Source organism: Botrytis deweyae (genome assembly GCF_014898535.1).
Source record: "Botrytis deweyae strain B1 chromosome Unknown BDEW_063, whole genome shotgun sequence".
Lineage (NCBI taxonomy): Eukaryota > Fungi > Ascomycota > Leotiomycetes > Helotiales > Sclerotiniaceae > Botrytis > Botrytis deweyae.
This window is the reverse complement of record NW_024066270.1, coordinates 81072-94089: the sequence shown is the minus strand read 5'-3', so window position 1 is coordinate 94089 and position 13018 is coordinate 81072. Positions and strand designations below refer to the sequence as shown.

The window sequence follows — 13018 nt, the reverse complement described above, 5'->3', positions numbered from 1 at the left end:
GAGTCAAAATTGATTATCACTTAGCCAATCAAACCTGGTGGCATCGAGGCTGTCAGTCAGCCTTGCGTAACATCAAGCGCTAAACCCTTTGATGGCCAAATGTTTCACCACCCAATTCATCGCCGTAACTATTGATTCTAACCATCCGGAAATGGACGGCAAAGTAATCACATCAGACGGCTCGGTTTATTGCATGATCTTCATCTTCATGTGTTCAACCAAGATCTGATCAATCATCATGTTAGTAATCATGATACATGGAGTCCGAATTCAGCCTGTGACAGTTCTCAGGTTACGAATCCAACCAGTACGACTGATTTGAAAAGCATAATATCCCGAGATAGTCTATCTAGGCGTTCCATTTTTCTGCCAAGGGTGTTTGGTTGGGTATCTTGTCTTGTTCTATCACGGATTGCCATACCCTTACTTCCGGATAGGTATTTTCTGATCATATTTCATTGTTCCAAGCTTCAGCTGCACATTAACATCATTTTGGTGATATTATTGATTACAAACCGTACTAAACAGCATGGTCTGAAATAGCGAGTATAAGTATGTATAGGTGTGCGAAAGCTCAGATATCTCAATGTGCTGAATTATTTTGAATATTCGTGTTGATGCAATGGCAGTTCTACAATTTTTGTTCAAGTTATTTTGCTTTCAGGCACTCCTCTCCACTACTGCCCCTTTCCAGACAGTTCAAAGTTATGATTACATGTGAGTTATTGGAGGTCTCCCATGTCGTCATGTAAATTGACCCCGTCTAGCATAATTGGTGGCGGCACAGCCGGCCTAACCATAGCGAGCCGTCTGAGTGAAGATCCCCAAACTTCTGTGCTTGTTCTAGAAGCTGGGGCGGATCACTCAAATGATATTAATGTACTTGCGCCTGGTCTATATACCGGCATGTATAGCAATCCTGAATATGACTGGAACTACAAAACTGTCCCTCAAGTAGGTTCGATATTATTTCCCTCACGAGGAGTAAACCTTGACAACTTCCAAAGATACACGCAAACAACCAAGTTATAGCCCACCCAAGAGGCAAACAACTTGGAGGTTCGAGTGCTATAAACTTCCTATATTGGACGCATGCCTCTCAACAAGACATCAATAGCTGGGGCGAGCTTGGAAACGCAAACTGGTCATGGGAAGCCTTAGATCCATTCTTCAAGCGCTCCGAGCGATTCGTTTCACCTTCAGGTGTTGTTGAGCAAGATTTGCAGACTGGAAATATCGTTACAACTTTACATGGTGACAATGGACCAATTCTTAACACATTTCCGGATATCTATGGCCCAATAGACGAAGCGTGGCCTAGAACTTTTCAAGCTCTTGGGTTAGAAGTGAAGAGTGATCCGAGAGATGGTTTAGCTTTAGGAGGATACACTAATCTCTTGAACTTGGACCAGGATGGTAGAAAGAGAAGTTATGCAGCAACTGCATACTATCTCCCTGCTTCAAAGCGACCGAACTTGAAAGTCATCACTGGAGCACTCGTGGAAAAGATAATCCTCGAAAAGTGTCACGATGTAGTTACAGCTAATGGAGTGCAATATTCAAATGGAACTATTGCTCACGCAAAGAAAGAAGTTATTTTGTCTGCGGGCTCAATCGGAAGTCCCCAAGTCCTTGAGCTATCAGGCATCGGAAATCCGAATACTCTCAAGAAGAAAGGGATCGAAGTTCTTGTGAACAACATAAATGTGGGCGAGAACTTACAAGATCATGTTTACGTCCCCATCGGGTAAGGCATCTGAATATGCCGCTTTTTAACACTATGTCTAACAAAGCCTCTCAGCTTCAAAGTCAATACTGGCATAATCACCTTGGATAATTTCACCGATCCTGCATTCTTCGATGCTGCATATGCACAATATGTTGCCAATGCTACTGGTCCACTTGCTACCACAGGAGCAAGTTCAGGACTTTTATCGTGTCCACAAATTGGCTGCGGCAACCTGAGACCACCTGCAAACTTTTCAAATGCCCTCACTCCTGGATTAAAGGAGCAGTATGAATTGCAGGCGAAATATTTTTCTAGTGAGGCGGTTACACAAGAGTGAGTGAGCTTTCAATAGGAACTGCTTTTTTCTTGTAACCAGCAGAGAATTATTGAGTTGTCCTACTGAAAACCCTGGGTATTCATACTGCACACATAGGACGCCGGGCCCCCTCAACCCTTTAACTAACGCTCTGTCATAGACTCACTGTAAGCGGTGGAATGTCCCCTCTCAAGTCCAACGACTCGTCCCAGCTTTTCCTTGCCTCTTCACCTGGCAACTTCCTCAGTCTGCTAGGCGTTCTCGAACACCCATTCTCCCGCGGCTCCACCCACATAGCCTCCTCTTCCCCGTCCGTTTACCCAATACTTGACCCCAATTACCTTTCTCATCCCTTTGATCTCACTTTACTCACCGCCATCGCGTATCACCTCCAATCCCTCGCCTCAGTCTCTCCACTCTCTACCTACCTTCAAGGAAACGGCACTATCTACCAGCCTGGTTGTTACCCTCTCAATGAAACCAACATTGGATCGTTCATCAAAGCAAACCTGCAGTCTGAATACCACCCCATTGGTACTTGTTCAATGCTCCCCTTGGATAAGGGCGGGGTAGTTGATGAGAGATTCAGAGTACATGGTGTCCAGGGACTAAGAGTGATTGATGCTAGTGTTTTTCCACTGTTGGTAAGAGGAAATCTACAGAGTTTAGTATATGCGGTTGCAGAGAGAGGAGCAGAGTTTATTACAGAGGGTTGTTGATGATCACGGTGATGTGATAATAGACAAGTAGCCAGGGCCAAAAATTATCATTGTTGGAACTTTACATGTAGATGATTCCAAGTAATAGCATTATATATCGAATCAGTACTTTCTCCAAAAAAAAATCTACATCAAGCTCCTATAAAGTCGTTACTATCACCATATATACAAGATACAAACTTTGAGATGCAATGAACCATAGCACCATTGAATACATCATCAAATGCCATTGCTTTGGGCTCATCATACTCTCATTACGCTTGTTAAATGACTCAAAATAGCTTTTCAGGCGATAAGTTCGGAACATCTGTTTTCTGCCATGTAAGCATTCCAGAACCAGCAACCATCATCCGTGGTCAACAGTCCCAGCATGGATGTAAAACTGCACTCTCGATCTCTTGCTCCGCTCAGACTTGATCTATACGTACAGTGCTACTTGCTTCTAAATTCAACCTCTTCTTGCATCAATGCATCTATCTCACTCCGACGAACTACCACAGACTTTAAAAAATCAAAAATTTTCGACTTCGTAACCACTTAACCACAAATTATCGTCATCAAAGTACACTGTACACCAAAAACACATAAGCCGCGCTTGCACCACTTCGCCATATCTTCATGCGGGATTGTAGCCTAAAGCATGTACTTGTATGAACAGGGTATCATTTATCCTAAAGCTAATGCTAAACAATTAAAGGAGCAGTTTTATCCTATCATAAATCATGGTTCATGCCTCGTTTCGCTTTCGTCATCAGCTACTAACTTGACTAATCACATACCCGCGCTCCGTCTCCTTAAACAGCTCTATTCCATCCATTCGTTCTATTTATGCTATGATAAGCTGCAATCTGAAGTTAGTCTCAACGTTCTAGCAAGAAAATAAAGAATGATGCATACCTCAATGAGCCTATCAGTCAGAGTAGTACATTCTCTGGCGACCTCATGGTGGCCCTGGTACGTCGAATTTTTCCACAGCCCTCCAAAACCTATACTTCCCAATACTCTGTCTAACACATCAGCGTCTCTCATCGCGGCCGAGAATTGAGGATTTGAGGTAATAGTGCGTAATAACTGATGTGCAGATTCGAGTGTTATCGAATTTTGACAAGACATAAGAACGTCGTCTAATATGTTTGTGATTGGACCAGCCCTTCTCATAATTAGTAATAGTCTTGATGTAACAGAGCATGGAGAAATGACTTACAGTCGTAACATAACGTTTGACGACGATATGGCAAGTTTATTGAGCCATTGAAATGCACTATTTTGTATGGTATCGTCTAAGTAGTGGAAGTCGACTAGTCCAATGGCGCAGGTAAGGAGCAACTCCTTCTCATTGAGACCGGCAATTTGCATAATACTTTCCATATCTGGCTCTGCATGTGGGGTACGATCTCCTTGGGTTGCAGTTGCTAGCCATAAGCTATGCCCTGCATCTTCTGGATTAAGAGCTCGACCAAGGAGAAGACCAAGATATGGCATGCAACTAACATCTTGAGGGAATGACATCCCTTCAGGTGCATTAGTGGTGGTCGTGTCGAGAAATGTTGAGATAACACGCATAGCAGTAGATCTTGTCAATGAATCCGTCATGCCTTTGACCATGCAAGCAGAAACTGCAAAGTGGAAGTTTTCTGCGGTGAAATGGATTCCATATATCTCATCTAGTTGTATTGCTGCTTCATCAAGAGGCGCTCGGCCTAGTAACAATGTTTGGATCATGCGGCCGTTACCGAGTTCACCAGATGCTCCAATGTTGAGTAAGACGGCATTTAGAAACATTGCCGCGCAGTTGAAAAGTCCAATTGGAACCAATCTTACAAGGGATAACGCAAGCCAGAATAGTTGGGTCCCATAACGTGATGCCGATGGTAATTTATCCATCATTTTGGTCAGAGCTGTGACTATAGCAACCATCATTTCGCTGTCACCGTCATCCATATATCGACCTATGCTACTTCTGAGTGCTACGAGCACTTGATAAAGAAGATCGTCATCAACGTCTTCCCGAGCCAAGCAGCCCATAACAGTAAATGCTCTGGGTTGAATGGCTGGATTGCTTTGGAAAGCAGTGCTTGCAACCAAACTCATCCATCTGGCACGCCATGCGTTTGACAGATCAACAGTCGGGGCTGCCACAATACTTATTTCGGAAAGTAGACTGGCAAGAGATTCTGTGGCTAATAATGCTGAAGGTCCCGAGTCTTGTGACGAAGGAAGTGATGCTCCGTCTCTTGATGCAATGTTGAATAAAGATTCTTGCCGTGGCTCCGATATTGAAGATAGCAAAATCTTCAATTTAGCAAGTTTGCTTTCCTCTAACACAAAGGTAGTACACATAGCATGTATAGTATTGACAAGCAAGCGATGGACGATTAATCTCAAATCGGACGAGCCTGTGTTAGCTAGCATAGTGACAAGATGGAAAACTTCTGGAAGATAAAGTTGGGACTGGACACCGCTGTCGAAAGAAACAGACAATGAAAGTCTTAACAGAACGCATATTTCGCCCCAAACAGTATTTTCGTGAAGATGCCTTGTCGGTCGGAGCGAAGTACGATTGAGAGCCTTGCGAAGCCTTGATATTAGTTTGCCCCGAATCGTAACTGTGCCAAGCGACGCAAGAATGGAACCAAGAATTTCAGTCCGCTCATCATCGATGCCGAAATTAAGAGCTGGCTTAAGAATTTCTTCCAAGAATATATCAATATAAACTTCATCCTTACAAATTATGGGCCAGATGCTTTGTTCTAGGGTAGTGCTAAGAACAACATCAGATATGGCGACTTCAATAAGCTTCCTGAAAATCACTGCGACTTTGTCTCTTCCTTTATCACTATCTGGTTCATTAGGTATGAGGTGAGTCCTTAGACTTGGTAGCCAGGGCGCCATATACGCCAAGCTCAAGGGCCTTTGCGAGTACGGAAAACTTTCCCATCCAACGAAAAATTCGTTGAGAAAGTCACCAGTAAGCTGAGGCTCGGAGCGTGCCAATTGTGCACTAATTTCAATGATAAATTGAGATGGGTTCAAAGGAACACATAATTCTGAGATTTATCAGCAAAGATCCAGATTTATGGAAGCAGTAACTCATACCTTTTGTGCTCATGAATTTGGAATCGGCTGCGAACTTAAAAGCTCGACAAAGAGCACACAATAAATTGTATGCTGCAAGACGTAGTACTGCGTCAGGACTCGCCATGTTAGTCAGAGCAATGTTAAGAAGTGTCCCTGGCACGTCTTGCGGTCTGACCAGTCTCTCAAACGATTTTAAGGTTCTTAGCTCTTTTCCATGTCTATTCTTAGCACTGCGAATTGATTGTAGAATATCGCTCTTTCTTGGACTGGTAAAATACATCACAATCTTGCCGTTGTCAGTCCTTAAACCGAATGCAGAATCATCTTCGGTCTGTATCGAAGTGGGTGCCTCGTCGACCTCTGATAAGCGGAAGATATCATTGACTGTAGCATGTAGTCTAAGTCCTGGTACAACTTCTTGCTTTTTCGTTGTTGTCACTTGGACAAATTGATTACCAATCTTGATTATCACCTCGACCTTACCTTTTGTTTTCGATAGTCTTATGATCGGTTGGAAGACGTATCTCGTGTCTGTGACAACGCTTATTGTCTCTTTTGGCAAGTGGAGCTGCGTGAGATGGAAGTGGGACTGCAAGTCTTGAAGACTACCAATTAAGTGGTAGTCAACATTCTTCGGATGGAACGCGCTATTCTCACTCTTTGCAGATAGTCGAAGGATGCGCCGGAAACATTTTCTACGCTTGTATTAGTACAACTCCTCTGAGGTCCTACTTGATACTTACCTGAATGCACTATTCATGTTGTAGACATATACTCTAGATAGCTGCTTCGAGAGCTCTGTCGGTGTAAGGAGATCAAGTCTTCGAAAGAGAGCATCTGCAGGCTCATTCTGACCGTTATAGCAAGTCGCATCAACCAAAATACCAAATGGCTTATGCCACATGCGACTTGCAATCTGCGATATTCAGCAAACAACGTCGTTCAGAATGTGCGGGGTTTTACAAACCTTCAAGTAGACATACAACAAAAGGTCATAGTCTGTTCCGTCTGTATCGATGTTGCGAAGTATAATACAAATCATCGATAATCCATCCTTTTCATGTTAGCGCATGGCGCATTCAACATGATAATGGTTGCCTACCTTGCTTTCGCCCCCATCATATACGGCTCTGTTTGATACTACAGCCTCCGAGCTTCGACCAGCGTTTCTAAGCATGAAATGTTGGAAGCGCGAATATGAAGGTGGTGTATTTTGCGAAATTGCTGGTCTATTCCAAGATACGTCCATTGGCGGTGGTCCGAGATTAGATATCAGTGTTCGGAGGGCATCCAAAACTGGAGTATGACTTTTATTTCCGTCAATTGGAGATCTAAGAGAGAGTTGCCGTTCCCGTAAAACAAGTTTTTGTCGAACGTGGTCCCAGTGATCATACAAAAATCTATGTAGGGCAACGCAGGAGCCGAAATCAAACGACTCAGACTCCGCAAGTGTCTCTCTGACATTGGGAGGCGCCTTTAGTTGTTAGCTTTTTGTTTTCTACATATCATAGAGGGACATACTGAGATCTCCCGTAAAAATGTCGTTACACGATATATATTTTGTGTCAAGAAGTCGTTTAGAGGGTACATGTATGGCTCTTTTGCCCCGAAAAGAACGTTGTTTGCTAAATTTTGAACTACTTTGGCAATGAGAAGAAGTCCTCGGCGCATTTCTTTCGATGGTGGGGATGCTATAAGTCCTTCTGCATCAGGAGCGACAATCGCTGGACAGAAAAATCGTAGGAATATAAAAGCACCAACAGCGGTGAATTTGGCATCGGGAAACCTTCTCATTACACAGGAAGATATCTAAACAAAATCAGTAGTGCAACAATAGCGGGTTCGGTTAGCTTACAATATTGCAGATCTTTCGAAAAGACACTGGAATGCGGGATGCAGAATTGCATATATCATCGATAAAGACTTTTGTTACTATACGAAGTTGAAGGGCATTTTTCTGCAACTCTTCAGTGGAAGTTGTTCTGGCAGGATCAAGTTCAAGATCCAAGTCTTTTGAAGTAAGAACAAGGCGCTCCAGGACTTTCTGCAGTGTTGCTTTTAGATACGCAGCTCCCTTCCATTTGGCATAGACAGACAGCAGCTTAGTAGCAACACAGTTTCTTCTGAGGAGTTCAGCCTCATTTTCTAGAGGAAATTAGCATGCAAGCAGATGTTTCATATGCAAAACAGAACTTGCCGGTCTCTTCAACTTCATGCTCAATGAGGGCCTCAAGCAAGGCAAAGCCCATACCCCGGGAGTCAAAGATATTAAGAAGTGAGATGGTCATCTCGTCGACTTCCGTACTTGGGCAGGCATCGCAAAGTGCAATTGTAAGAGTCATATCATTGACGAGTAACTGTTAATGGCTATCTTTAGTAACGGATCAATTGAACAGGATAAGTCTTAACACTAACCTCAAGTAGTTCATCGTACTTTTGATTCACCGCTGCATCGGACAAATTGTTAAATTCGGTACCCTGTATCAAAATATTGCAAAGAACTTTGACGAAAGCTGTTCTAACTTCAATATCTTCATGATAACCAATACCTAAGGAATGTTTGAGGCCAACATCAATATTCGCACTTAAAAGGTTGGAGAGCGCGGAAATCGCAAGCTCCGGGCTGCTCATAGAATCATCGCTCACAGTTGATGTAAGTCGTACCTCGTTCCTACCTATCTCAACTGTTTCGTAATTGAGAAGAGATAGGAACCTATTGAAATAAGTATGGAACATCTGTGATTTTAAATCGCTTGTATCTGCATCGGACTGGCCTTCCGCTGGTTGTAGAGGGAGACGATATGTCAATTCCGCTAATGCCTTCAACGAGGCTCGGTCAAGGTCCTTCTGCAGACGGAATAGTTCATCGAGGCGAGTGCCTACCAAATGAACACCAGTGTCGGCATTTGGAGTCCCTGGGCGCGCAATCCATCCAAAAATCACCTCTAAAAGCTGATTACGGATACGCACATCGTGTCTCAAATTCAAGAGCTCTTTCTTTTGCGTGAGAGTTTCACATAATTGACAAATCTTAATTTTAACCCTTAGCGCGCTTGCCCCATCTGCTGAACTGTTCAAGAATTTCGCAAAATTGAGTGCCAAAGCACCAATATCAACCGACATGCCTGTACCCAATTCAGCTGGGCTTCCGAGCTTCTCAACAATACTTTTGAGTAGTGCTGCTGCCTGTTCTGCGAAGATGATCCGAGAATCGACAGGAATCGCGTTGCTTCGTGGACTATCAAATAAAATATCAAGCTCTGTTTGAAGGGCTTCGAATAAAGGCATATGCAATGGTTTGGCAAGATCACTTGAGAGGGCATCTCTAGTGCCTTCTCGTATCCTAATATTGTTGCTAGCCAACAATTGGACACTCTGCCGCATATATTGACTGAGTAAAGTCTCGTCATCGTAGCTCTCGGCAGGAACCTTATCGATCCATCGCAAACTGGCAAGTACTTGATCGTCCGAGGTAGAGAGAAGAGATTGGCCCACGACGCAAATGCCACCAAGAGAGGCCAGAAATCCAGAACAATTGCGCCACTCGCCCAAAGACCTTTCATCAATAATTTCAGGCCGCGCAATAAGTTGCTTGGATAATCTAACCCATCGATCAAAGATAGTCTCCCATGCATTAATGATACCAGCTGTAGGGTATTGCATTCGACGTAAAAGACCCCTCGCTCGCTTCTGGAAAGCAACTATACCTGTAAATCGGAAGTCTTTCGAAGCAAGCTCTTGGTACACCTCCATGTTACGCGCGCTTGCTAGGGAATGCTTGGTGAAGTCTGGCGCGGATTCCACAAGACGAATCTCTTCTGCAAATAAACAGACACTTGACGCAACTAGCTGGCAGATTGCTATGTCGGGCGAGCACATCGTGACTAAGAAGGTTGTCTCCATCATAGAGTATGCTGCTAATCGCTCTGAAATATCTTCCTCTAACTCGGTTAAGTCCTATAACACGTGAGAAATTGCATTCGAAGATCGCCTGTCATTGCGCGACTGATCGCACAACCATCCGATGGGCTGACTGTTCGAGTGAGGAGCATTTGAGAACTATATGAATGTTACTTACTTTGATCTTTTTCAAGAGATCGAGTCTTGCTTGCAAGTAGCTATGTACAAAGCTAAGAGCGTTGTGTTCATCAACGGTCTGGTTTATAATTTTGCTTGATATTGAACTGAGTATAATAGAGCTTGATAACAATGCGTCAGCTGCTTGAGTAGTGGGTATTGTGGCCGGAGCTCAAAACTTACGTTAATTCCCAGAAGTCAAACTTTACGGTATTTGAGAATTTGTAGTCTTTTCTTCGCCATGCAGACATCGTTGCTTCAGTTAATGATAACCGACAAACTTCGCTAGTTAGGAGTCTAATTTTCTCGTCCTCGGAGGTCAAAAAGGCCATAAGAGCAGCGTATACGTCCTCGAAAGCAGCATCATTACTGTGTGAGGCTAGATCCATGCCGACGAACAAAGCCATTGGGTACACATCCAGGAATACTAGCATGCTGTACACCAACTCTCCCGACGATGAGAATTTCGTTTGTCTATTCATGGTCACATGTTCGATAGGATAAGAGTCTCTGAATCTCAACGTTGTCCCCTTCTTGAGAATTAGCAATACATCTTGAAAATTATGAAAACACCATACCTTCATGTAAGTGCGAATGAATTCAGACAGTTTAACATATAATGGGTGATAATCACTGGCATTAGACTGCTTGGCGAAATGCGTACATGCTCTTATTACAGCGAGTTTAAAATCTGGAGAAGTATTGGGGGCAAGACAGAAAGGCGCGAGGCTATCAACGCAAGTTCTAAAGTTTAGATGCGCCAAACTGACAAATGCTGCAGTCATCAAACCAGAGTCTATACTTGTATTTTCTGCACCCACGGTATATCTCCTGAACACTGCTTCACGCACTTCCTCCTGAACATCTAAGGCATAGCTCAGAAGTGCTGAATCACTATCGAGCGGAAAATGTCTTGCGACTCGCAAAACAGAGGTCAAACAATAAATAGCTGCTTCATTTCTGTTTCTCAAAGTCTTCCTCAGCATCTCCAAAAACGATACCTTCTTGGAGATACTGCTACTTTTAATATCTCTCATATTGGTAGCGACTTCAAAGACGTCTGGCAGAAGAAATAACAAAGACGTCTGAAATGGAAATAATAATGTTTTTCGTCTTCCCGCGTCTATCATTGTGTTTGTCATATCAAAGAGGGTTTCCGCCCCACCGTCGAGCCTTTTGTGCATTGTGTGTAGTTGGATGAACTCTTCGGGGTTTCGTTCCAGCCATCGGGTGATTAATTGAGGCACGACTATTGCCACGATAGTCTGAAAAACCTTGCGTAGGTGCAGGAAGCTGCTACACAATTCTTGTATGACAACCCCCAGTTTTCGACTATCAACCCAAAACGACGGAATTAAGCGTACAGTGACGAGCGCCTCGTCGTCGACTGTGGCACCACTCTGTGCTTGGTTTCCATTTGAAGATTGGGCCGCCAGCAGACCACGGAGAGAACCCCTCAAATATTCTAGAGTCCGGGGCCAATTCGAAAAGGAAACAAACTCCACAACTTTCCTTATGCATGCCTCTGTGGATTCCGAATGTTCCTGTATCAATATTGCAGCCTCCGTTGTATTCTGTTGACCATTTGTACCGTTCAGAAGATCCAAGCCCGGGGATTGAGCAGCAGGAGAGGTCCCAAGGACATCGTCTAGAATGTTGAATGCCGGAAGTACATAGCCGTCCGGTATAGGATTCGAGAATAACTTTATCACATCTATTATTCTTTTGGCCAAATCATCGTCCAAAGCCTCCGGAGGATTATCACGCGCCAAAAGTTTGTTCCTGGATGCCCTTCGACCTTCGGGTTTTATGCTATCGTTAGATCCGAAACCTTGAGAGGGCGCATTTTCTCGGTCGCTAGTGTTTTCTGAAGCATTGATGCTCTCCCAGTGCGTTGTGCAGCATTCCGCCAATAGCTCTAGTACGTAGAATTCTGAGTGTAAAACATGCACCGGATGCGCCGATATCGTCTTATACGGTCTCGCAAGATCTTCCAGCAGTTGCACAAGAGCTTCGGCGACAACGGCTATAGATGGTTTACTGATATCGACGAGGGTCGTGCGACTCAAAAGGGCAATCTCATCGCGATTGAGATGGTGTGCATCGGCGCCAGTTTTGTGTGGGAGCTGTATTTGAACAAGCAATTTGTTAGCTGATTTGCGACACGTAGAGGAATGCGACTCCCAGTTGGAATTATACTTTTGTAATCAGCCTCTCCACCAAAGTAATGACTAGACTTGAGTTATCACTCATGACTTTTTTCGCGGGCGGCGTTGGCAACTAGCCAGACTACTCAGTGATTGTCCGACATACGCTTGGAAGCATGTGCGTTCGTCGTTCTTCGTAGGGGCTTAGTGAAGCTGTGGGCTTTAGAATCTGTTTACTATCTTGTCTAGAACGGAGGAAGAGAAGCAATCTCGCAGCAATTAAATTGTAGCACCACGGGCATGACACTTATTAATGTGAGGATTTGAGAATCCAGAGGGTCGGAAAATATTAGGTGTACCTGAAGTAGCTTGAACTTTATTTAGTTGTAGTTTTTGGGGGTTGCTTGGGACTCGCACCTCACACACGTGTAGTCATGGATAAACAAGTTCGCTGTGGAGAAAGAAAGTATTGGGGGGATGGGACTTTTTTTTTCCGCTTTGGTCTCGGCAACTGAGGTTCGGCAACAAATACGTAGAGAGTGTGAGTGTATCTACTATCGGCGAATCTAGGTGATAGGTATGTGAAGGCTAAATCATGTTCATTCAATGCATTGTTGTTGTTTGATGTTTGATGTTTCGTGACTTTGTTATTGTTGTACTCTACGACTTGACAAGACAAGTGGACGCCTACCTAGGAAGGCCGAAAGCATAGGACCGGGAATTCTGTCTAATGGATACCTACGATACTATTAATACTATTGTCGTTCCATGCTTCCGCTATTTATCCTTCAAGAAATGACTTGCATACCCTCGTTTCATAATGTTTGTTACATTTACATGAGACAACGTTGAAATTGCAGGAACATGTCAAAATGTTATCAAGTCTTAGCTACTATGTACCTACTAGGTACATACCTATGTGACCATGAAAGTGCACCAAACGCGAATCCTA

General features: G+C 43.7%; 2 protein-coding genes across 2 annotated transcripts; one reads left to right on the top strand and one right to left on the bottom strand.

The window, feature by feature from the left end:
- Positions 1–622: 622 nt before the first annotated feature.
- On the top strand, positions 623–2764 carry EAE98_012311 (uncharacterized protein; the record flags this gene model as incomplete). The annotated part of the gene is made up of 5 exons (XM_038959936.1): positions 623–717; positions 768–954; positions 1008–1747; positions 1802–2062; positions 2206–2764. 5 exons carry the CDS (start codon positions 623–625, stop codon positions 2762–2764), a joined length of 1842 nt encoding a protein of 613 aa, XP_038803693.1.
- An 826-nt stretch (positions 2765–3590) lies between these two features.
- On the bottom strand, positions 3591–12172 carry EAE98_012310 (uncharacterized protein; the record flags this gene model as incomplete). Its single annotated transcript, XM_038959935.1, has 15 exons — positions 3591–3605; positions 3662–3914; positions 3969–5811; positions 5861–6537; positions 6586–6758; positions 6810–6896; positions 6945–7316; positions 7364–7651; positions 7698–7987; positions 8040–8199; positions 8258–9799; positions 9921–10041; positions 10103–10449; positions 10498–12045; positions 12119–12172. The coding sequence occupies 15 exons, from the start codon at positions 12170–12172 to the stop codon at positions 3591–3593; spliced, it is 7770 nt and encodes a 2589-aa protein (XP_038803692.1).
- Between the last annotated feature and the right edge of the window lie 846 nt (positions 12173–13018).